Below are 22,759 nucleotides of genomic sequence, written 5' to 3'. Positions count from 1 at the left end.
TATTGTCATTGCTACCATTTAAAATACAAAGCATAAACAATTGAATGGTGAACCCGGGGGCCTTTATATATATATATATATATATATATATATATATATATATATATATATATATATATATATATAGGGCAAGAGTGGGAACATCTTTCTAACTACTGCCTGTATAAGCCACCGCGAATGGTACGTTTGAGAACTTGTGGCACATAACCATTGGCATTTCAGGTGCTAGGCAGAACCAAACTGCCTACAAAAATAACAGAGAAAGATTCACTGCCGCACGCTCACGCACAAACCAAAAAAAGAGAAATGAAAAAGTTTTAGGCGGCTCTTTGAAAAGGAATGCCGCGTATAATTCATTTCACTTTTGCACTTCTAGTACTCTGTCCTGACGCGTCACACTAGAAATACTAGCATAGCTTACGTTTCACGACCGAAATGACAACCTCCTTTTGCGACAGCAGTGAAAGCCGGTCACTGAAAGTTCCAGTGTGTGAGGAATAAATGTCCCCCTCCCACCCCTATCCCTCCCAAGCGTCTGCTGTTCTGAATCATTGTCCAGGTATCCCCGCTCCCGATACGGTTCAGAATTCTGTTGTGCTTATGTATCACCTTTCCCCTTCTCCTACTTCTTAATGTCCCTTTTGTTAGTGAAGGCGGAATGGGAGCCATGACAAGCTGAACATGCTTCCTTTTCCGATGAGTGGGAGCGCCAACAAAAGAACAAAAGCAAGGAAAGGAATCTGATCACAATTTCAACTTTTTTCTTAAAAACGGCTTGCATGTGGCTACATGGAGCCACCGGTAGCTTGGTACCGCGTTTGCTCGCTTAGCTTGCCTGCTTTCGTCATCTGAACCCTGAATATGGCAGCCATCGTGGTGGCGGCAGAAACGAAAGTCACTTAAAGTCATTTTTCTGAAATACTTAATATGCGCCCACTGTTATGTGCGCTCATCTTCTGCGGAAAAAGTTTATTTTGAAATTTCGTTTTCGTACAGGAAAAAAAAAAACGTGTTCAACTCGGCAGGCATCATCATTTCCAGGTATGCAACAGAAAGTGGCCGTTGTAATTTTCTTTAGAAAAGCTACGCGCATATTCGTAGGATAAGTTTTCACATTCCGCCGCGTGAAACCCTTGTTCTCTCGTTTGGTCGAGATAACTTCGTTCGCGGAAGAACATGTGCGCAGATACAGCATGCCATGCGCAACAGCAGGCGAGGAGATTGTGCGCATGTGCAGGACGTTACAGGAAAAGGCACAGCTACGCATGCCGCCCAATTTTACGAAGAAAATCACTGTGCAGAGGGAAACCCGGGCCTATCAGACTGTATGCATGACTGTATGCGGTGGGACAATTGAATTCAGGAAATAGGATTTGACGTTTACCTGACCGCCCAAAACTGTGCAAGAACAGTACTAGTGTGCTGCACATAAGCGACACATATACCATGCCCGTATCAGTTCGATGTTAGTGGTCAATTCTAAGCCGACAGGTGAAACCGCTGTAATAAAGTTAACATGCATAATTCATCATTGCAGCTCGCACCGGGGAAACGTCTACGTCCTATACCGCATAACTTCAACCCCGTTCGGGGACATTCTTGCCTACTTCGCCAATAGGGACATTTTTGCCGGGGAAGTTTCTTCCGGGGACATTTTTTCCGGGGACATTTGCTCCGGGGACGTTTTTACCGGATCCTGGTTACGAGCGCTCTATGCCAAAAAACGGGCATACTAACTTTTGACCACGTTTGACCTTTGATTGCAGGCGTGGCTATAAGCAAGGACAGCACTGTCAGTTAAGAAAAAGAGCTCTCCACCGGGAATCGAGCCAGTATCCCTCCGATATCCAGCCGAGTGCGCAAACCACAACACCACGCCGGGCTCGTCAGAAACAGATCGGCATTATAGACCTTTTCACAAATCGTCGTTTCAGTAGCGCCATTGGCCGATACGGGCGACGTCTAGCGTCGGAACAGGCTATGCCGCCATTTTGGACTGTGCTTGTAAAAGCTGAGCTTGAGCCGGACGGCCGCGCATCTGTTTTGTGCCCTTCAAGACGCAGTATTCGTACTGCTTCTTCCTTTCATTTCACCTCTGTTGTGCCGCATGACCTAATACGCGATTCATATGCTCGCATGAACGATCAGTGTGTAATGGCCAACGCAAACCCAGCCAGCGGATCCGGCGCTTCGTCGTCGGTATTGGTGTCAAACGCGTCGGGTTCGTCGAGGCCTGGCGAGCTAGTCAGCTGTAGGTATGTTTTATTTATTAACGCGAAAGCGTTACTTTGCTATGCTCACAAATTTCTGTCCGCAGACCGTGTCCGCAAAATCGTGTCCGCAGCAGTTGCGAGTAATTGAGAAGAGGTAGAGGTTAATGAGTGGTGTCAATTGATGGAGGGTGACGTAATGATGTGTCCGAAATAATAATTAGTTCAGTAAAATAATTAGGTAATTAATTAGAGGCAAAACACGCAAAATCGTTTCCGCAGCAGTTGTGCGTAATTGAGAAGTCGTAGAGGTTAATGAGTGGTGTCAATCGATAGAGGGGGACGTATTATGTGCAAAAAAAAGTTCAGCCAATAGAAAAAGAAAGTTAAGCCAGAAGAAAAAGGGCCTAGGAAGGGATTGGCGCCCAATTTGAAAGTACTAAAGACTAAAATGAATTCAAATTGCGCGCCAATCCCTTCCTATACCCTTTTTTTCCCGACTTCAGGTTGCGTGACATCACATCTTTCACGTCACCCTAATTTACTGATTTAATTATTTTAGTATTTGAGACATTCAAATGTAGCATCAAGCCATTCGCTAATGAGGCCATTTTCACTTTTACTTTTTCATTTTTTACCTCTAAATTGCTACCTAATTGACTTATTGGCTTAAGTAATTTTTCGCACACATTACATCGCCATCTATCGATTGACACCACTCATTAACCTCTACTACTTCTCAATTACAACTGCTGCGGACACGATTTTGCAAATGGCGCGCTAATCCCTTCCTATGCCCTTTTCCGGCTATACTTCCGGTTGCGTGACCTCACATCATCTGCGCCACATAACTCACTTTTTGTTTATTCATTTTCGTCATTGGTACTTTCAAATTGCACGCCAATCCCTTCCTATGCCCTTTTTCTGCTCTACTTCCGGTTGCGTGACGTCACATCATTGACATCACATTAATTCACTTCTTGTTTACTCATTTTAGTCTTCGGTACTTTCAAATTGCGCGCCAATTCCTTCCTATGCCCTTTTTAGGCTCTACTTCCGGTTGTGTGACGTCACATTCTTGATGTCGTCCTAATTGACTGTCTTAATTATTTACGTTAGTCTTTGGTACTTTCAAATTGCTCGCCAATCCCATTCTATGCCCTTTTTTGGCTCGACTTCAGGTTGCGTGACGTCACATCTTTGACGTCACCCTAATTGAATGTTTAATTAACTGTTTTAGTATTTGATACATTCAAATGTGGCACCAAGCCATTATTTAATGAGACCATTTCCGCCTTTACTTTTTTCATTTTTTTGCCTTTAATTAATTACCTAATTACCCTTTCGGCTTAATTATTTTCCGCAGACATTAATTACCCTCCATCGATTTACATGACTCATTAACCTCTACCACTTCTCAATTACTCGCAACTGCTGCGGACACGATTTTATGGACGCGGTCTGCGGACACGGTCTGCGGACACGGTCTGCGGACAGAAATCTATGAACATAGCGAAGTAACGCTTTCGCGTTAATATGAAGGACTAGCCCGAAAAAAAATGAAAGCCCAAGTGCAGCGCTGGCACAGCGTTCACGTCAGTCTTTATTCCGCCGACGAAGTGTCGTGAGCAAACCCGTGACCACGAACTCACTGTAAAATATTTGCGGTTGACTGCAGCTACCCATTGTCTTCGCAGATCGGGTGATGCAGACAATCGGTGCAGCATAAACATATCACATCTGCAGTGCTTTCGCGGAGTGCTGTGTTGTGGGCCCACTTCAGTCCCCAAAATCGTTCTCTTCCGCTGGTTGTTCGTACACCCATACACAGCACAGTGCTGGCCTGTAGACTTTCGATTGGCGTATGCAATTATTTACGAGGGTAAGTCATTCGCGACGAAAATAAATGCAAACATCGATGGATATCTACCGCTTCACAATGCAAGCGCGAGGCAAGTCACAGTCCAGCTCAAACAGGCAACATTGATGCATATTCTCGACGCCAGAACGTCAGAAGCGCCCCGTGAAAATGATAGTAGTGATGACAGTGACTATGCATTTAGTAATGATGATAATAGCCATGACAATGACGGTGCATTTAGTTTATAATGGCGATATAGTAAAGACAATAAGTAACAAGAACTGCAACCGAGACTAATAAAGCTTTCGCTTCGTCTAGATTTAGTAGGGTTAAACCACAGCATTTTTTTCAAATTCCATCTTGATTATCAGTACCACCTATTTAGCTTTGAATAAATTTCTTTTTTTTTTTTCCTTCTGCCTCTGATACTTTAGCTTTAGCGGCGTGGAGAGTCTTCCTGAGACACATCTGCACTCTGTTTATATACTCCGTTTCACAAGACATTTATAGCGCTATATGAAAGGTAAGAGCAATCTGGACCAATCAGGGCAGCGTGTGCTGCATAACTATGCTCATTTGCTCCAGTGCTGCCGTTGGCGATAGGAGCATATGAGTACAATTATTTATTTTATTTATTTACACATACTTCATCCCTTACTGATGCTATTGCAGGAGTGGGGTTAATAAAACACACAAACGGCAAGTTGCAAACATAATATATTTGCGCCCATAGCCTATATATGATACAGACGTTGTGAAATGCAAAAGAAAATGAAGCAATACTCAATAAAAACAACATATAAGAAAAATCATGCGGCATCGATGGCTGTTAAAAAAGTGCATAATGAATGAGACCGCATTGTCGCAGGAATTTAGTTCCAATGTTCAATTGATATGCGTTGGGAACGTGTGTTTTAAATGATCAGTACCAGCGAAATTTGGCTTTATGTCACGGATATGAAGTCTCCTGGTTGATCTGGGGACAACGAGGGTAAGGTACACATAAGGTGTTATATGGCAAACTGATTTAAAGATACAATGCAATAACTTTTTTTTTTTTTTTATGGTCGATATTTATTGCCTCAGGGCATCAGTAGGGTATGTGATGAAGGATGAATAAATGATTAAATGAATGGAAAAAGGTTGGCTGATTTTATGAAATCGAGAAGTGAGCGATGATGGGGTCCCTGCGTCCAAGTGACGTATTAGGCAGGATTAGTTGCTGAAAGGCCAGCTATGCTCAGGTGCCGGATTCGTGTTGGCTTGAGTGCCGGACAGTCCCACAGCAAGTGGTGGATGTCGGCCTCGACATCTTCGCTTTTACAGATCGGGCATCCTGGGCGAGGATATAAGTGTTGGAAGTATGACCACGTCCTAGTTACAGCTGGTGTAAGGGCAACACCGACCCGGATCCTCCTAAGCGCAACCTCCTCTGCACGGGTCAGACCGCGGGGAATGGGATATCGCACACGGAGGGATAAGTGCACGTGTGCGGCTCCGGAGGTGCTCCTTTCTTGACAAAAGGAGGGTAGCGTCGTCGACTTCGAGAAGCCGTGGGGTTGATGCTTCTTGGTTCACGAGGCGGGTTGCAAAATCAGCTTGACTTTGGGAAGGCACCAGATCCCGTGGGATCCACTCAATGCGTATTGATTGTGGGATGCGCGCCGCAAGCTGGTGGATGTCCTGCAAATTTTAGGGCAGCGGCTGACACGTAGGAGCAGACGTGCTGCTTGAAGTGCGTCAGTGCGGATGACAACGTGGGCTGTAGGAAGCATGGTTATAGAAGTCACGGAGCAGAGTGCCTCCTGAACTGCCACAAGCTCAGCGCAGAAAGATGTAAGTGGTTCCGAAAGCTGAAACGTAGTTGTCTGATTCAGGCTAGGTCTCCGTGGACAGTAGATTGCCGTTTTGGCTTCACAGCCTTGCAGGCTTCCATCTACGTACACTACTATGGAATCTTGAGGCAGGTGAGTATCTTGCTCTTCAAATTTCTGGCGTAGCAACGATGAAATAACTTCAACAATGAAAGATGAATATGCAGACTGTTTTAGGGTGAAAGCCTTTAATGGCTCATGCTGTCGTGGGGGCGTTCTGATTGGCCGAGGCAGGATGTCGTCATATAGGTCTCGACCAATCAGAGCATCACCACCACAGTATGCACGAATTTGCGGCTTATATGTCCATATGTAAATTAATGATCAATTATTAATACCTTTTGAATTACAAATTAATGTATAATTAAGTAATTCTTTATATTAATTAATAGTAATTAGTACCAGTTGCATAGCAGAATGCGGCACTCAGGCATTCGCCTTTCACTACTTTAGTCGCTAAAGTTCCTCGTAATTTTTGACGAAACTGACTGCCAAAATTTGCGAGCATTGACCATTTTGGCCGAGTCGCAGACACGCGGATGCACTTTTCTGTAACAAAAAAAGATTAATGCGAAATTTTGCGAAATCGTAGTTAGATCTAAAACGCAAGCGATACAGTACTGCTGTAAAAGCCTCGCGCCCGCGCCTCGCGGACTTCAGGGAGCAATTCAAATCCAGCGCGCACTCTTCCTGGTCACGTGACAAGACTACTTTTCATGTCTTCTGACTGTACACTGTCCATCCACAGCATTCTCGTGTCCCTCGTAAGTTCCGTTGCTTTGTACTCCGTGCTACTGCTACCACTGCTACTACTGGCGTTATATTTCTCGTCCAAAGCACGCTGGTGTAACTAGCGCCACACACAGCATCTTGCAGCGGCTACAAAGACGTGAAAATAGCATGGTTGGCTATTTTACCACCCATAAAAACAAGGGACGGCACGTTGGCAGGAGTTCGGCGAATACTGCATCACGGTGTTTGCCAGCTCGTGGTATTGGCGAGCCTTAAAGCTTTTTAGCTAATATTTGCTAATCATCGCCAAGAGACGATGCCAACAGTTGGAGTGAAAGCGGCCTTGCTGTTCGAAGCTTTGGGAAAAACATACAGTGAGTGTGATGTGCGCTCATGGTTACTCACGCTGCCGGATGTATTGAAACTTGTGCGGTTTGACATCTTGCATCACGTGTTCTCATACACGCGCTATGTGATTTGTGGTTGTAAAGTTTAATTCGCTGCTAAACTTAAGAAATCGCATAGGCTCACAGTTGTTCATACCGATTGAGCTGTTGCCTTTATTAATCGCGTTCATTCATTCAGGTGTTAAGTTGCTTTCTGCTCTAACTGTTCACTGTGATTTATTTTTCCGAATGTTTTGTGTGCAGCCGAGGAAGAATTCGCGGATCTGTGTTTTGAATATGGATTGGAGCTGGACGAAGTGGTACGTGGTGACATTGACACTTTCTTTATACATCCTTTGACGTCCCGTTTCGAATTGTACACTTCACATTCATATGAATTCATATCAGTGCGTGCGCGCTTTCTACTGTCGAACATTTTACTTTAAAAGAGAAGTTTAGTTCAAAACAGTTATATTTCATGCTTTCAAGTGAGATATCGAAATATACTTTCGAAAAGCTAAGGTTTCAGTACGAAAACTGCCGGCTTTCTATTTTCTCTCTTTTTTGTTTGTTTGTTTGACAGACAAGTGAAAAGCAGATGCTCTCCAAAGAGCAAGGTAGTTCGAAGGCGGAGGGTGCATCGGAAGAAATTATTTTTCGTGTTGACATCCCAGCAAATAGGTGAGATTTGTGATATTGTTGCTGTTCTTTTTGCTTGGTAATTTTCACTAATTGTTTTTTTAACACAGGTATGACCTATTGTGTCTCGAGGGACTTGTTAGGGCGCTTCTCATCTTCAAAGGAAAGTAAGTATGGTTTTTATTGGAGCTGCTGGCAGAAAAAAAAAAAAAAAAGAAAGCATTCAGACTCTTCCTTGTGAGCTGCAACAAGTTGGCTGGGGCTGCCAATTATGCCAAAAGTGTGCAACTGTTGCAGGATTGAACCTCCCCGCTACCAAGCCCTGCAACCAGCTGCAGACATGCTGCAAAAGCTATATGTTAAACCCAGCACAGGAAAAGTGCGGCCATATGTTGTGGCTGCCATTCTGCGTGACGTGACTTTCACTCAGGACCGATACAACAGCTTCATTGACCTCCAAGACAAGCTACATCAAAACATTGGCAGGTACTGTCACTTATCATACAACTCTCCTAATGCTTGTGGCCAAAGCCCTTGGCTGCTTTGTCATGGAAGTTCATTATCTCAACTGGCAGTAGTTAGTGCTGACTGCTGTTTCAACAGGTTGAAGCGTGCCTTTTGACTTTTGCAATAAAAGTGAATGTCTTGTGCATTCTGCAGTCATACATATAATGCTGTTTAGGTTGCCTCTGCATTACTTGCAATTCAATTGGAATTTATTAAAAGAATACGGAGCATTCTAGCCAAAGACATAGCACTCCCGCCTGATTACCTCCACTTGCCAAAACTACCTCAGCTCGGAATATGGAGAGTGCATTAGGAGAAATATGATGACCCTTTTTATGTAAATGATGTTCTTTGCAGAAGAGACGTTTATGGAGGTACAGTGTTGCAAGGCCATTCTTTTGCCTTTGTGTAGCTGGTAGAGTACAGACTGCAGAACAGTCATTTCTTTTTTTTCTACTGGCTTTATATCTTGTCATAAGCTGCCATTGCCATATTTGCTCCTTACTTTCCTTCTCGCAGGAGACGTACAATTGTATCCATAGGAACCCATGACCTGGACACAGTACAGGGTCCGTTCGTCTATGATGCACGGGACCCGAAAGAGATTCGCTTTGTGCCTCTGAATGACACCGTTGAGCACACAGCTGAAGAGTTGATGGACCTCTATGCAGTATGTATTCTTCAGCTGCTCTTTTTTTCTACATTTTTTTTTCTCTCTCTCTTCTGACGTAGACATTTTCTAGAATGAGACTTTGGTCACAAAGTTTGGTTTGCATATGATGGCTAGGTGCATGCTACATGAGATGCAGTGCTAGAAGCATGGAAAATTTTAGACATTAGTTTCACCTGCAAGAGATATTCACTGAATTTTACCTCCTTGTCAAACTCTTTCTTGTAAAATGGTGGAATTAAGAATGAAGATTTAGGAGATCCATTTTAGCAGAAGTGCATTAGCTGTTGATGTCTGCTGTCAGTTTAATAGCCATATCTCATGGCAGAAGAATAAAGACAGCTGCATCGTTGGTGTTCTGGAGTTCTTCAACATAAGAGAATGCCAGACCCACAGTTGCTGATCGTTCAGCCAATGTACAATGCCACTGGTGTTGTAAACAGCTGCCTTCTTCTACCCTTGACAATTTGCAGAGACTGGAGCTCCAGTGGGAGAAGTGCACCGCTGCTTGTGTGAGCTGTATACAGAAAAGCAATGTGCACACAGGAGACACGTAATGCATGAACTCAGAAAAGGCAGTGTGCCAGACATCTGAATAAGAAGTTTTTCCTTCCACCACAGAATTGCTGTCCCGGAAGAAAAAAAGCATTGAAAGCCTCTCATAAATTCATTATGGAAAACTTGTTTTCCAACCTATAGAACTACTAAGGTAATGCCAAAGAACTGTGAGTTGAGCTAGTTGGTGCATCAGCGCTGTTCCCGTCTACTCGCTTGTCCTATGTTTGTTGCGCTGTGTATTTAAAAAAAAAAGATAAGGTATTGCCACAAGGTGTTCCAACCTAGCATCATTTCTAGTGCCTCAGTTTGCAAGGCTCACCTTCGTCCGTGGTTGCTCAGTATTGAATGAAAGCAAGTTTTTTTAGTGTGTGCTATGGCATGTTTCTTCACACCTGTGGACATTCATATTGTGGCCTGGTTGTAACTTTCACTAAAATTCATTGGCTTGTTGAAACTTTCCTTGTGCAGAAGGATAGTCACCTGCGACATTACCTGCACATCATAAAGGACAAGCCAGTGTATCCAGTCATTGAAGATGCCAATGGAACTGTGCTATCACTTCCTCCCATCATCAATGGTGAGACTTGCATCTTGTTTCTTGTATGCATTGAATCAAGTCTTTGGGAGGGGCTCTCTTAAAACTCAGGCTATTAAGAGACATCCACATTTTTAAAATTCAATTTTCCATAAGAGCTTCATTTAGGTGTTGCCTGCTAGCTAAGATTTATTGGTGGTAAACTCTATTTAGAATAAGCATGGTTTTAGATTGTAATTTCTGTTAAGCTAATGAGAAGTTCATCATAAGTGGAATGCTGTGAGTATTAGGTTGTGTAATGCTGCTGTCATACAGCAGAATTTATTGCATACTTACCAACCCTTCTGATTTGCCTCGGGGTCTCCTGGTTTCTTCTCTGAACTTTCTCATTGTACAATCACTACTCTGTGCCTCCCGATAAGTTGCCTCTGCTCACGCAAGAACGGCTTTTGCAAAACTGGCACTGCGGAACCTTCAGCTGTATCACCATCAGCGGCCGCACTAGCACGAATAGTGTTAGTGGCTTAGGAGCATATCTAGAACAAATCAAGCCAAAGTAGCAGTGGCTGGTTGCATTTCATCGTAGTAATTAGAATAGTTCTATGTTTGCTGTTGCAGCCATACGGTTTCTGGTTGCAGCTGCTTATGTGTATGTTTAGGGTTATCTAGGCCGTCTGTGTGCAGTGCACAGTGTAAAGTTAGAATTTTCTTGTGCTTGAACTCAGGGCTGTACCAAAGCTCAAGAAGGAGTATTTGCAGATTTTTTTTATTTTGGCTTTTAACTTGTGAATTTTCTTGCTTTGTGACGTCAAGAGAAACTGAACGTTTTGCATTTCGCACAACGTGCGGATGTGATGTCAGCATGTCTCATGATGGCAAATGTGATTTGAAACTGAAACTAGAACTGAATTCCACTCTTAAGTGTGCAACACAACCCTCCAACATTTGCTGCTGGTGAAAGGCTATCAGTTTCAACCATGCCTTGGGCAAAGCTATCCTGGCAGAGTTTTGGAGCTAGCAAAGTCTACTTCTGCAAGGTTACTGCCTGGTATTTTGGGTGAACTCCTCGTCTGCCCCTCGTCGTTGGCATGAATAAAACATCTCCCGATTTTTGATCTCGCCATGTTGGGAGGTATGTTATTTCCAGCTTCAGTGAGCGACACTTACCCGTACTCATTTGTGTGATGCAACGTGACAAACTTTACTGACATTCATTGCAAATGCACTGAGCTCAAAGTAAGTTCAGTCAACTCACTTCATTTGGCTTGAAAACAGTTCTCATTACCCATTCAGTGAAAATGCCTGCACATTGCTATTGTTGGAAAATTGTTTGGAGCAGTGCCTGCATCATCTAGCCCGATCATGAGCAGTAGCAGTTGGGCTTGATGCGCATACCTGTTGCTTCTGTGTGCTATCTTCACTGCACTTAATTCACTTAATCCCAGACTTGAGGCCACTGTTGAATCGCACCGCTCCTGCTTTCTGAGGCATGTCAGCATGAACGTTCCGTGCTGATCCATATTCCATAGAAGATGCCCACAGTCCACATAATGCAGGTGAACTTGGGTATATAGAACCCAGATATATTAAATTATTATTTATCTCCAACAATCTGAAAAAGTATGTCACTAGTGAATGCATTTGTTGAATTCTTGTAAACAAAACATTTGATATATCAAACAGTGCTCTGTACCCCTGCAAGTTGCGCTTCTCCTCGTGGTGCTCCTGCGATCACTTTTACATATGTGGAGCGGTGTCAGGTGTGGCCTTGGTGCTGACAGAACTGCGTGATGGTAGGAATGTGGCACATGATTGGTGATAGCCTTAGCTCTGTCAGTGCCAATTGTTACACAAAAATACTTCTGTGCAGCAAAGCCAGCATGTGGTACAACTCTGGCCATGATATGAAGCTAAACTAGCTGACTAAAAACTACCAGCGACTCTCACACCAGGCTTCTATTGCTTGCCTTGTTGCCAAAAGCGTCTAGTTCGCAAGTAAAATTCCCTCAATCGAGGAGACAGTTGAAAGCACCACGCTACCCCCTTTCCACCCATCCCCAACCAGAACATCACTCCTCCTCCTCCTCGTTATTCATTGCCATGCTTTACATATCAAACTATTTCGTGATTCCCTTTGAGTTAGACATATTAAGGATAGACTTTATATCATCCTGCATTTCATTGTTGCATTGCCTGAGGAAATGGCTGTCATCAATGCATTGATCAGGCATTCTGCCTTACCAACTGTATCTGCAAATCATGCACATAAGTTTCAGGACCTCCAAATACACACTTAAGGCTGCCTTATTGCCACTTGTCTCTGCACACAAGGTCACTTCATTTTACAGTGTTAGCTTTCATAGCTTGTTATGGTTTCATGTCCTTGTCGGCATCCACAGCGCATACCTTGGCAGCACACCAAGGTACTATGTACTATGTTCCGATCATGTAAGGACATATTTTATCTTTCGAGGGAAGTTTTTGCAGCATTTGCACGTTTGGGGCTGGGCTGCCCATCTGTAGTTAGAAAGCATTCGCACGCAAGAGCACCTTTTGTCCAGCCTGGCATTGTAGCGAACTCGTCGTGACTTCGCAACATTACGCTTCCGCATTGGCTCAAGTCTATTCGATGTCTTGCTGATGAGACACTTCAGATGCTTGCAAGACCTATCCGTGTCCACATCTGCAGCAGGCAATATCAATAATATTGTGGATAATATTGTAGCGTGTGCAACAGCAGCCGCTAGGCGGCAGCTCATCGAGAGTCTCGTGCGCGGACTGGAAGAAGTGGTCTCGTGGCGTTTTTGAGAAGAAGCTGAAGTCGGCTGCTGTCTCTCAGTGCTCTCTGGACCTACTCTTCTGTGCCTTCTAGGTCAACCCCCCTATTAAAACCAACCTTCTGGTTACGGGCCTAACGGCTACGTGACACTGGTGGAGGTGAGGCCTTGAATTACATGTCTCGGGCCTCTCGCAGCCGCTCATCGAGTCCCAACCGGCTTCCGCTCGTGTCGACACCCGTTCATCGCTGCAGCCGTCGCCTCCGAGGTCTGGCGCCGGAGTTCGCTCCTCTACCTGAACCGACGCCAGCTGATCAGCAGTTCGAGACTTCTGTAATGGCACAGGCAAGTCAGCACCAGTTGCTGCTTCAGCAGCCTCGTACGCCCCCCAGTTTCCATGGCGCTACTGGGGAAGATGTCGACGACTGGATCGACCAGTTCGAGCGAGTGGCGCAATTCAATCAGTGGAGCCCTGCTCAGAAGCTGCACAATGTGTATTTCGCCCTTGAGGACTGCGCAAAAACATGGTATGAGAATAGGGAAGCCAGTCTTCAAAGCTGGGATTCCTTTCGCCAGCAGCTGCGGGACACTTTTTCCAGCCATGACCGCCGTGATCGCGCACGCCGCCTCCTAGAAGCTCGTGTGCAACTACCAAACGAGAGCGTGGCCATGTTCGCTGAGGACGTGACGCGTCTTTGCCGACGGGCTGATCCCGACATGACGGAATCAGCGAAGTTGCGCCACCTGATGCAGGGCGTAAAAGAACCCCTCTTCGCTGGTCTGGTTCGGAGTCCACCTCAAACCGTCGCGGACTTCATCAATGAAGCTACCCTCATTGAGCGAGCCCTGCAGCAAAGATACCGGCGCACGGAGTCTGCCTGTGGTCAGCCCTTCAGCAGTGTGGCCACATTCAACGGATCCACTGACGATCACTCTCTGCGTGAGCTGATCCGCGAGGTAGTTCGCGAGGAGCTCCTCAAGTTCAACCTTGGATCACCTAACCCGACTGCCGTGGCTGTCACCGAAGCCGTGCGGGAAGAAATACGTCAGACATTGTCCCCGCCTGAGCCACCGTCGGAGCCACGTTCTATGAACTACGCAGCGGCTCTTCGTCGGCCTGCAGGGCCTCCTGCGCAACAGCTTCGATTCGAAGCACAGCCGCCACCCACTTTGCAGCCACCGTTCTACCAACCGTCCTTCCAGCCGCCATACCAGCAGAGCCTCGTCATACAGCCGTCCGCTCCTCAGCCACTATACTACCAGCCTTCCTACCAGCCACCGCCCCAGCAGAGCCCCGTCATGCAGCCACCGGTTCGGAAGGCAGACGTCTGGCGCACTCCTCGCCAACGGCCGCTGTGCTACCACTGTGGAGAACCCGGCCACTTGTACCGTCGTTGTCCATACCGTGAGCTCGGTCTTCGGGGTTTTTCTCGGGATTCCCCGCGTCCCCGGGTCGGCGAACGCCCTCCAGAAATCGAGGAATACCTCGCAACCCATGCAACCTCCTCAAGCAGCCGTACACAGTCTTCTCCCGCGCGCTACTCGTCACCTAGCCGCCGTGATTTTAATGATGCGCCGAGGCGCCGGTCGCCAAGCCCACACCGGGGAAACTGAAGGCGGCGACCTCAGGGGGGCAGGTTGCTGACGAACGGAACCGATATCCCGAAGACCCCCCCGTGACGACTCAGTCCGATGCTGTGACCAGGATGCCGCCGCCGTCACATGAATCCGAAACTCCCAATCAACCTCAAGCCGATCAAGTTGTTAGCGCCGACCTTTCCGTTCTCGTCGACGGACACCCAGTAACAGCTTTGGTAGACACCGGAGCAGACTTCTCAATAATAAGCAAAAATTTCGCAGATCGGCTCTCTAAGGTGAAAACTGAATGGCTGGGGCCGCAAATTCGTACTGCTGGCGGTCACCTTATGACGCCGATCGGACGATGCACTGCCCGAGTAACCATCGCCGATTCAGCCTTTGTAGCCGTTTTTGTTATCCTGCCACACTGCTGCAAGGATCTCATACTCGGCATGGACTTTTTACGTGAGCATGGGGCGATTATTAATGTTCCTCGCCGTACTGTAACGTTTTCGACGCCTGAAACGATGACCGCTGACTCAGAAAGACGCCACGCACCTTTACGCATCGTTGACGCGGATGTATTCATGCCGCCGCGTTCGTCTGCTCTCGTCGCAGTCAGGTGCGACGATCAGTCTTGTGCTGCCGGTGTTGCCGAACAGAACATAGAGCTTCTGTTACATCATGGAGTCTGTGTCGCACGCGGTATAGTTCATCTGACTAATGGTCTAGCTCACGTACTGATTACGAACTTCGGGAACGAACGGCAACGCATCGCTAAAGGCACCACGGTAGCTTACTTTGAAGGTGTCGCAGAAGCAGCCCACGGCTGCTTTGTTCTTGAGACCAACACGTCTGCCAGCCAAACGCCCAACTTCAACCCTGATGTGAATCCCGCTCTATCACCGGCAGAGAAGGACAGACTCGTTGGGCTACTCTTTCAGTTTCAAGACTGCTTCTCATCCGCCTCCGCGGTTAAACAGACGCCCTTGACCAAGCACCGCATAATAACCGACGACCGCACCCGACCAGTCAGACAGAACCCCTACCGAGTGTCACCGCGGGAACGCGAAGTCATTGCTCAACAGGTCGACGAGATGTTAAATGACGGTGTCATCCAGCCATCGAGGAGTCCCTGGGCTTCGCCTGTTGTCCTCGTTAAGAAGAAAGACGGAAGTTTAAGGTTCTGTGTGGACTACCGCAAGCTCAATCAGGTCACAAAAAAAGACGTCTACCCGCTGCCACGCATTGATGACTCATTAGACCGGTTGCGCCACGCGCGCTACTTTTCATCGCTTGATCTCAAGAGCGGTTACTGGCAGATCGAAGTCGATGAACGTGATCGCGAGAAGACAGCGTTTGTCACGCCCGATGGACTTTATGAATTCAAAGTCCTACCTTTCGGATTGTGCTCCGCTCCAGCGACATTTCAGCGAATGATGGACGCAGTTCTATCTGGTCTTAAATGGCAGATGTGTCTAGTCTACCTGGACGACGTTGTTGTGTTTTCACCAACGTTCGAGGAACACCTCCAACGTCTCTCCGCTGTGCTACGGGCTATCAGATCTGCCGGCCTCACGTTAAAACCACAAAAGTGTCACTTTGGCTATGAAGAGCTCATGTTCTTGGGCCACGTCGTCAGCCATCGAGGAGTTCGTCCCGATCCCGCTAAAACAGCTGCCGTCACCAAATTCCCTACTCCATGTAACAAGAAGACAGTTCGCCGTTTCTTGGGCCTCTGCGCCTATTACCGCAGATTTATTGAAAACTTTTCACGCATTGCCGCTCCGTTGACACGTCTCACCCGGGATGATGTCACCTTCACCTGAACGGACGAACAGCAAAAGGCATTTGACGAGTTACGGCACCGCTTGCAGACAACACCTGTACTTGCCCATTTCGATGCGAATGCCGAGACTCTGGTCCACACAGATGCCAGCAACGTGGGTCTAGGCGCTGTACTCGTCCAGTGGCAAGACGGTGCCGAGCGAGTTATCGCATACGCAAGCCGGACTTTGTCCCGTGCCGAATCAAACTATTCAACCACCGAAAAAGAATGTCTGGCCGTTGTATGGGCGGTGATGAAATTTCGACCCTATCTTTATGGCCGGCACTTTCGGGTTGTGAGTGACCACCACTCTCTGTGCTGGTTAACAAACTTGCGAGACCCCTCCGGACGCCTTGCACGATGGAGCTTACGGCTACAGGAGTTCGACATGACCATCGTGTATAAGTCTGGACGTCAGCACAACGACGCTGACTGCTTGTCCCGTTCACCTGTCGAGGCTGCGCGGGAAGACGAAGAACCAGACTTTCCCCTTATCGCAGCCGTCGACGCGCTCACTGTTTCGCAGCAGCAACGTAATGATCCGGCTCTCGCACCACTTATTGATTTTCTAGAAGAGCGCACTACAGAAATTCCCCGTCTCTTCGCCAGAACGCATTCGTCGTTTTGCATGCGAAACAATGTTTTATACAAGATCAACTTCGCTCCGGCGGGAAGAGATTATCTCCTCGTCGTACCAGAGTCTCTTCGCGAAGAAATCTTACAGGCATGTCATGACGAGCCCACCGCGGGTCACCTGGGGTATGCTCGAACTCTGGCCCGAATTAAGAAGAGTTATTATTGGCCAAACCTTGCGGCCGCAGTACGCCATTACGTGAGAACATGCCATGATTGCCAGCGACGAAAAACACCGCCTGTGAAACCGGCCGGTTTACTACATCCTGTTCAAGTGCCAAGATACCCATTCGAACAAGTTGGCATGGATTTGTTGGGTCCTTTTCCAATTTCTGATTCCGGCAACAGGTGGATAATTGTCGCTACAGATTACCTTACGCGTTACGCTGAAACGAAGGCCCTCCAGCGTGGTACGGCAATCGAGGCAGCGAAATTTTTCATCGAACGCATAGTCCTCAGGCACGGCGCCCCGAGAGTTATAATAACGGACCGAGGCACTGCTTTCACTGCCAAGCTACTGGAATCTGTCATGCAGCTAAGCGGCACTACCCATCGCAGGTCAACAGCCTACCATCCACAAACTAATGGCTTGACAGAACGTCTGAACAAAACTCTCGCCGACATGATGTCCATGTACGTGGATGTTGAACATCGGTCTTGGGATGACGTCCTCCCGTACGTCACGTTCGCGTACAACACGGCGCAGCAGGAAACAACGCAAATGACGCCTTTCTCCTTATTGTATGGCCGTGAAGTTTCGACAATGCTCGAAGCCATGTTGCCCCACGACGGCCGTGACCTCGAAGTTGGCGCCGAGGAGTTCACTCAACGCGCAGAACAAGCGCGACAGCTGGCGAGGGCACGCATCCGGAACCAGCAAGGTCGAGACGCCCAGCGGTACGATCACCGCCACCGTGTAGTGACTTTCGAACCGGGCGACAGGGTGTGGCTCTGGACTCCGATTCGACGTCGGGGACTATCTGAAAAACTTCTGAAACAGTACTTTGGCCCATACAAAGTGCTCCGTCAGCTGAGCGACGTGACTTACGAAGTGCTTCCGGACGGCTTTTCTTCTACTCGTCGTCAGCAGAAATCCGAGGTTGCTCATGTCGTGCGCATGAAACCGTACTTTTCGCGAGAAAATTAGCGCACCGCCTACCGCATGTTTCTTGCTTTATTTTTTTTTCTTTCTGCTTTTGAATTCATCAAACTCGCATTTATTTTTTTAGAGAGGGGGGTAATGTAGCGTGTGCAACAGCAGCCGCTAGGCGGCAGCTCATCGAGAGTCTCGTGCGCGGACTGGAAGAAGTGGTCTCGTGGCGTTTTTGAGAAGAAGCTGAAGTCGGCTGCTGTCTCTCAGTGCTCTCTGGACCTACTCTTCTGTGCCTTCTAGGTCAACCCCCCTATTAAAACCAACCTTCTGGTTACGGGCCTAACGGCTACGTGACAATATTGATGCACTAAGAATACCAAGCCATCATTTTATGAGGCTGATGGCAGTAGGGTGTTGTTGCTGTAGTTTCATTTTCATACTCAATTTTAAAGTGCATATTAATTTTAGGTAGCTTTTTCAGAAAAAGGACACTTTAGAAGCGGGTAAGTACAGTGCATAGATGGGATTAAAAAAACAGGGATTAAGGGCAGCCTAAAATTCACCAGATCTTGGCTACGCTCAAGTCTGCTGATGCAGAAATGAAGTGTGGAGGCATCTTGTGCAATAATAAATACAAGAAAGCAAAGGAAAGAATTTAGTATGCCTATCCTGTGCCACACAGAATTGTGACTATCACAGATAGCACCTGTAAGTACTGTCTTTATGTCCTTGTTTGCTTTTACATCATTAGCCCTTTTTATTTCTTTGAATGCTTCTTCAGAGACACAGTCCAAATGGCCACCTCTTATAGGACGTAATGTTTTATGCCTTCGCTAAGAAATGCTTTTAATGCCTGCACTGATGCACGCATACTGTTTGAGAGGCATTTTGAGATGCTTGGCAGCTTCCAGTTGCTTACCGTCATACATGCACTAAACCCGACCACTTTTTGCAAGCTGCCTTAGATTCATTTCCGCATTGATAAAATCCTTTTTAGAAAAAGGGAAATGATGTAGCACACTTCTTTTAAATATATTGGGCACAGTAGATTTTGAAGGCAGATGTGATAGCAGCCATAGTCAAAGTTCACAGGATGCGGCAGCTATGTTACTTCTCGAAGGATGAAAGAGTTGTACAAGCTAGAAAGGAGTTACAGTAGTAAAGGGTTTTAAAATAGAGCACAATGTTTTTACACTTTGCCTGCATTGAAATGCAGCTATGACAAGTGTGCGCGTGTGTGATGTAGAGAGAAAAAAGAAAGGAAAGAAGTGGAAGTGCACAAGCCTGTAGGCTGGTACGAAAAGCACTCATGTCACTGCCTTGTGCTGAGACAAAAAGATGGAAATCAAGTGCCGCAGCTACCTGTGCCTGAAAGACGATGACGGCTGTGATCAGCAAGATGTTGCCATGTTCACGACCCGAGTCATCTCAGCAACCATGCTGCTGCCGCTACTGATGCTGAGACCCAAGGCAGAAAGAAAGGAAAATGTGTGGACCTGTTGACTGACACCAACTGGTCTGCTATCATGGCTACATGCAGACAGATGGAGGCTGAGAGACCGCTGAAGGGAAGGACTTAAAGAAAAGATGTGTGTTGCTGCAACTGCATCCACCAAAGTGACATCAGAGCAGCAGATACCCCAATCTTTCTTTTCAGCCGAGCACACATGTTGAGCCACCGCAGTAGACACATCATTCGAGACTCAGCTTGACGACGGCAAAATGTCTTTGTGGAAAGCAGCATTTTTGCATCTTTGAAGCATGAAACCACTCAGTAGTACTGCTTGGCATCGAAGACTTATTTGTGTGAATACTGAAGTTTTCGAGTATGAATCGAATAGAAAACAAAATGCAATTGAATGTCAAATTCAGCATCGAATATCTGATCAGTGAAAAAAAAAATGGAACGCTCTCTAGCGGTGGCTGACTATTTCGGCGGTTTTGGTTTCACCACGCTGACCCTATGAGCGTGACCACCATGCCTGCAGCGCACAAAAGACTGGAAGCATGCTAAGCACGCCTCCCATGATCTCTCATCTCACACGGGTCTCTCACGGGCCTCTCCAACCATGCTGCCGTGCCCTGCAGCTGAATCGGGGACACTTGACCTGTATTCCCAAGGAGCACGTCAGTCGCACTTTCGAGAAATGCGGGATACCGAACATGTTTAGAAGTACTGAAAATTGTACAGAAAGCTGTGTCTAGCAGGGGACTCTGACAGACTATACATGTTCCAGGCATCGATGATTATGAAAACTCCGGTCTGAGAAGAGGCTCACACGCCGTGCACCTGCGTGCAGTACAGGCGCGAGCGCGGCGCATGATGGCCGGCTGCTCGTGTGCTGCGGTCCCCTGTCTGAGCTATAAGCGACCTACTAGTTTTAGAACAGCCGAGGGGCTCTTTGGCTTCTGCGATTGGCAGAGTGGATGTAAGGAGCTTTTCTCACGGAGGACGAAATTCTCCGATCAAGCGTGTTGGCATAAGAAGGGGAGCGAAATAGGATCGGCACATGAAGGCTCATGGCACTATTCAACGCCTACTGCGGGATTGCATTGGACACGAAGACGCGGTGCGTGTAAGTTTCGCGGGGCAAACGCGATATGTAGGGCAAAAAATACTTCTGCTCGTCTTTACCCGCTCGCTTTATATGCGCGACCTCATATTATATGTATGCGGGTTTTTACGATATTAAAAAATTTTGCCTAGTATATGCACCAGATGGATCGCTCACTGTAGGTTTTTGTCTTCCCTGTAATAATTTCTCGTTTGTCACATGAGGTAAAATCCTCCTCTGAAATAAAAATGGTCAGGTTCCTTTGCCTACACTAAGATATGACAAAAAAAAAAATTGGAGGGGGCGCTTTGGACCACTAAAGTGCCGTGAGACGACGTGCGGTAGAAGCGGCTGAAGTGGATTCGACGCACACGACCTTTCTAGGTCTTTTTTCCTATCACACCATCGCTCTCTCCCCACAACTTATCGCACCGCCGCCTTCTTTCATGCCGTCACGTTGTTGCTACGATGCGCCATGATGTCAGCTGTGACGGTCTCCATGGCAACTGCTTTGGCATGAGGCTAGACAAGGAGAACTAAGATATGTTTCTTGTGTGCCCGGCGGGGCTTTCTGTTAATGTACTTGGCTGGTGAACGTAGAGGTTAGGATTTCGATTCCCACTGGAGTACGATTTTTTTCTTAGTTTAAATGGCGCGGCGTTCGAGGAAGCATCAAAGGAAAGGCGTAGGATGATTAACAGCTATTGTGTGGCAGGTTTTGCCGATGAACAGACGATGAGCCTTAAAATGCTGTTAGCATGTACTGCCAATGGTTATTATGGTGCTGCATTACCCTGCTAGCTGTAAATAAAATAAAATTTCATGTTTTTGCATTATTGAAATAGAGAAAAGCATCAAATATCTGGTGCTTGTAGTTCTGTTTCATCATAAACTTTTTGTTAGTTGAGAAACACAGCTTCAATGGGGGACTGTTTCCTGATCATTGAGGAGCAGTGTGTACCATTCGCATATGTTGGTGGAACATCACAACAGAGCTTGGTTATATCCGATGATAGCGTGAACCTGGCATGAATGTTTTGATGCCAGATTCAGATAGCAGACTGTAGGCACTTTTGACGAGTCAGTCATTGAGAATCAGCATGGAAATGAGATTGACTTGTGACACACACAAAGAGGTGAGTGGCTGGCCAAAGGTTTGGTGACACAGACTTTCCTTCCAGGGAACCACTCAAAAATTACACTGTCAACACGGAATGTGCTCATTGAGGTGACAGCTACCGATCTCCACAAGTCCAAGGTGGTCCTGGACACCATGGTCACCATGTTCAGTGAATACTGCAAGGAGCCTTTCATGTGAGCACTACTTCATTAATGGCATTGTGGAGTTGCATATGAAAAAGGATCCCATAATGGGGCTCATGTGCCTGTCCATCTTTATAGTAAATAAATTTTTGGTAAAAATCTGTTATAGTAAAGTGCGCCTGGCCTCGGCAACGACTCCCACGATATGACATCGCCGCTCGCGCACTGCTTCGAATCGCGAAGAAATCTTTTTTGTATTTGAAAACAGAAAAAGAACACAGAGTGGTCCTTTTATGTGGCTTTACCACCAGACTTAGCAGTGCTCAGGAGAGGCCTACTTTACGGAGTCTTTGGAGCCGTGAGGAAAAGCACGCAGCGCGTAGGAAAAAAAAAAGTAAAGCTGCCTACAAACACGGAAAGGGGGCCGCAGTCCATTCAAAAAGTAAGGGAGAGTAAAAGTGCAGCAAGAAATAGGGAAGAAGAAGAAACAGGCGAATATTCACCGTATTATGCAGCACAAACCATGAGGCAGCGGAGGCAAGAAGTGGAGGTGCAGCATGTGCGATCTTGCAGCACTTGACTGCCATGTGCATTAATCATTTTTTGCCTTTTAATAGACAGAAACAGCAAAAAAAAACACCGTGATTATGCAAGGCTTCGCTTTTCACATGAACTCAAACTTGGTTGTATTCGTAGCCACGTTGCCTTCATGCATAAGAGGTACTTCCATTAGATATAAAAAAAATTTGTAAGTGAAAAGTATTGCACAAAGAGATGTAAGAGAGAGATGAAAGCTATATCAGAGTGTTGTTGTTTTTTTGTTTTTTTTTTTAATTAAGCAACAAGACTTGTTCAGTAAGTGGCTTCAACTACCAGACAGCATCTTCAGGACCAGGTCATCACTAACAATTGATATAGTAAAGACCCTGATATAGTAAAGATTCTTGCTGGTCCCAATGACTTTACCAGGGTGCGCACAAGTCCTTGAAAACCTTGAAAACCGTTGCATTTGAAAAATTCGTTTTCAAGGCCCGTGAAAATCCTGAAATTTTTTTCTGCT

The 22,759-nt window shown here is 46.5% G+C and overlaps 1 protein-coding gene across 1 annotated transcript in view; it reads left to right on the top strand.

Annotated features, from left to right (window-relative positions):
• Positions 1 to 6,729: 6,729 nt before the first annotated feature.
• Positions 6,730 to 22,759, top strand: part of beta-PheRS (phenylalanine--tRNA ligase beta subunit) — a 32,617-nt gene continuing 16,587 nt past the window's right edge. Inside the window, exons 1-8 of the mRNA XM_084599549.1 lie at positions 6,730 to 7,051; positions 7,328 to 7,383; positions 7,647 to 7,744; positions 7,813 to 7,869; positions 8,000 to 8,188; positions 8,729 to 8,879; positions 9,906 to 10,014; positions 21,618 to 21,750. Coding sequence (XP_084455675.1) covers positions 6,994 to 7,051; positions 7,328 to 7,383; positions 7,647 to 7,744; positions 7,813 to 7,869; positions 8,000 to 8,188; positions 8,729 to 8,879; positions 9,906 to 10,014; positions 21,618 to 21,750 — 851 coding nt within the window. The 5' untranslated portion in view covers positions 6,730 to 6,993. The remainder of the gene's footprint in view (positions 7,052 to 7,327; positions 7,384 to 7,646; positions 7,745 to 7,812; positions 7,870 to 7,999; positions 8,189 to 8,728; positions 8,880 to 9,905; positions 10,015 to 21,617; positions 21,751 to 22,759) is intronic.

The sequence above is a fragment of the Amblyomma maculatum genome, chromosome 3 (genome assembly GCF_055883805.1).
Source record: "Amblyomma maculatum isolate TAMU_Amacu chromosome 3, ASM5588380v1, whole genome shotgun sequence".
Lineage (NCBI taxonomy): Eukaryota > Metazoa > Arthropoda > Arachnida > Ixodida > Ixodidae > Amblyomma > Amblyomma maculatum.
The sequence above is the reverse complement of the archived record's forward strand: the minus strand, read 5'-3'. Positions and strand labels throughout refer to the sequence as shown.